A 2,583-nucleotide genomic window follows, 5' to 3' on the forward strand; every position below is an offset into this window, starting at 1 on the left:
GCAACCAAACGCCGTGTTAGTGTTTCTACTTTGATGCAGTTTGGGTTATTTGTTCTCACCGATGTAATATCCCAAAATGACTGCATGTAACCAGACACGTCCGACTGAAGCCACTACAACACGGCCACGTACGAAATCATGGCGCCGGTTTCACTACTCACACAACTGAAAAGCTGCCCACTGCGTCGGGACCGGGCCATGTACGTGTTCAGCCGATGCCCCAGCACATCTTGTTGAGAACGAAGTGTAGACTCGACCTGTCGTCGCTAGTCTCTACGTACCCTCTTCGTGTGCGTGGAACTGGAAACAATTGATTCTAACGAGAAGAACGAAGGGCGACGTACGCAGCTCGCGGTCGATGGCATTCTTTTTGTTAGTCTGGGCCATGACTCACGAAGGAGGCCGATGCATCGATCAGTCCGGCCGGTCGTGTGTGTGTCTGCCTTTAGTCCACAGCTTGCTGCTTTTAGCTGATTGACCACCAGCAAAAGGATCCTCGTGGCCGTTGTGTAAGACACCACTATCTCTTCCCCACCTCAGCTTCAACTACCTTCCCTATATAACGCACCCATCCACAGACAGGTAGACAGAGAGCCAGCTCCACACGGTTCATCGCCAGAAAGCAACCAACGCCTCCCCCAAATTCAGGAGCTAGCCTAGCCATCGATCGACAAGCAAGCTTGCTAGTGCCACACGCTTACGCTTTCTTGGTTCTTGCTCGATCATCTTCGGTTGATCGATCATGGTGGCGTGGAGGGAGAGCTACCTGGACCTGATCCTGATCCCGCTGGGCCTGCTGCTGCCGGCGCTGTACCACGCCTGGCTGTGGCGGGCCGTGCGGCGCCGCCCGCTCTCCACGGCCTTCGGGGTCTACTCGGCGGCGCGCAGGCTCTGGGCGGCCGGCATGATGCGGGACAACGACGACAAGAAGGGGGTGCTGGTTGTGCAGTCGCTGCGGAACGTCATCATGGGGTCCACGCTCATGGCCACCACGTCGGTGCTCTTCTGCACGGGCATCGCCGCCGTGCTCAGCAGCACCTACTCCGTCAAGAAGCCGCTGAGCGACGCCGTGTTCGGCGCGCACGGGGAGTACATGATGGCGCTCAAGTACGTGGCGCTGCTGCTCGTCTTCCTCTTCGCCTTCCTCTGCCACACCCTCACCATCTGCTTCCTCAACCAAGCCAGCTTCCTCATCAACACCTCCTGCCTCCCCCTCCCCGACGCCGGTAAGGACGACGACGGCGCCCGCCTGGTCGGCCTGCAGCTGCCGGCCGGCGCCGTCGGCGACTACGTGGGCGAGATCCTGGAGAGGAGCTTCACGCTCAACTTCATCGGCAACAGGCTCTTCTACGCCGGGGTGCCCCTCCTGCTCTGGATCTTCGGCCCGGTGCTCGCCTTCCTCTCCGCCGTGGTCATGATCCCCATACTCTACAACCTCGACATGGTTAACGTCGCCGCCGACAGAGGAACGAAGGAACACAGCAGCGGCTGCGTCAACGGCAAGGCGAACGGGAACGGCTGCATGCAAGTCTGATCGATCGATGATCGTCCGAAGCAAGTGGAGTGCAGTGCAGTCAGCCAGAGGAAGACGAAGGCGTTTCTATCAGTCCGATCTCCTGCCCCTTTTACATGATGATTATTATTATTATCTTAGTGCATGTGTATGTAATATCCACCATGAACTGATGTTACAGTAGACTGCCACATTGGTAGTGCAGTGCAGCACAGCACATATCTGAACCTGGGAAGCTTAGCTTTCTTTTCATTCAGACAAGTCGTGAGAGGGTTTCTTGTCAGCTAGTGGGTTTCCGGCTTGTCAGTTGCTGTGATGTGGTGCATGTCGTGTGGATCGAGTTAGTTGTACTACCGGAAATTCGGAATGACATGGAACCCATGCATAGCATAGCAGATGGTACGGGCTGCCTGCCCTTTTCCTGGGTGTTGGGTTTGGTTGGTTCATGGTCGAGTGACACATCGCCCACACTGTGACAATGTGTGCCTGCCGATGCGACTACAGGGCGTGTATCTCTGTAGGCATATTCCGAGCTGGCTTTATCCCTGTGGATCTGTTTGTCCCGCTTATTTTGACACTGAAGCAGCAAGTGTGCTCCGCGATCCCGGTTTATTGTCGGCTCACAACAACAACTAACAACTGTAACACCCCTAAAACACAATTGTAAGAGAGTCCAAACAATTCTGTTTAGCCACGTCGGTGCGGTTGGGACTTGACTGGAAGTCTTCTGCTGGCCGCGCGGCCAAACCTGCATGCCAACAGCCACGGTACAGGGTTTTTCTTTTGTCAGGATACGCAGGCGTTCTGCCCATTTCATTACCAACAGGGAAAGTAAAAGTTACAAGAATGAATTACTTCCTCCGACCGAAAATAAGTGTCGCAGTTTTGAACTAGGCTTAGCTCAACCTTAGTTTAAAATTACAACACTTATTGTGGATCGGGGGAGTACATGAGAAAAGGAGAAAGAAAGAAAAGATTGTTGGCACGGAGAATTACATCTATCGAAAAAAGGCCAACCGAAATAGCTCAAAGACTTCCTGCTGCGGTACAGTTCCTCGACTACTGTCGAC

The 2,583-nt window shown here is 54.4% G+C and overlaps 1 protein-coding gene across 2 annotated transcripts; it reads left to right on the plus strand.

Annotated features, from left to right (window-relative positions):
* Positions 1–593: 593 nt before the first annotated feature.
* LOC119310902 lies at positions 594–1,910 on the plus strand. Of its 2 annotated transcripts, XM_037586520.1 has the most exons (2): positions 594–1,107; positions 1,186–1,910. In XM_037586520.1, exons 1-2 carry the CDS (start codon positions 743–745, stop codon positions 1,532–1,534), a joined length of 714 nt encoding a protein of 237 aa, XP_037442417.1. In that variant the 5' UTR covers positions 594–742; the 3' UTR covers positions 1,535–1,910. The 2 variants fall into 2 exon arrangements, with proteins under 2 accessions (XP_037442417.1, XP_037442416.1); XM_037586519.1 differs by having other exon boundaries at positions 594–1,910.
* Positions 1,911–2,583: the final 673 nt, after the last annotated feature.

Source organism: Triticum dicoccoides, chromosome 5B, assembly GCF_002162155.2.
Source record: "Triticum dicoccoides isolate Atlit2015 ecotype Zavitan chromosome 5B, WEW_v2.0, whole genome shotgun sequence".
NCBI lineage: Eukaryota > Viridiplantae > Streptophyta > Magnoliopsida > Poales > Poaceae > Triticum > Triticum dicoccoides.

Coding starts and splice junctions, on each gene's coding strand:
- LOC119310902 (XM_037586519.1), top strand. CDS start 743: ATGGTGGCGTGGAGGGAGAGCTACCTGGACCTGATCCTGATCCCGCTG.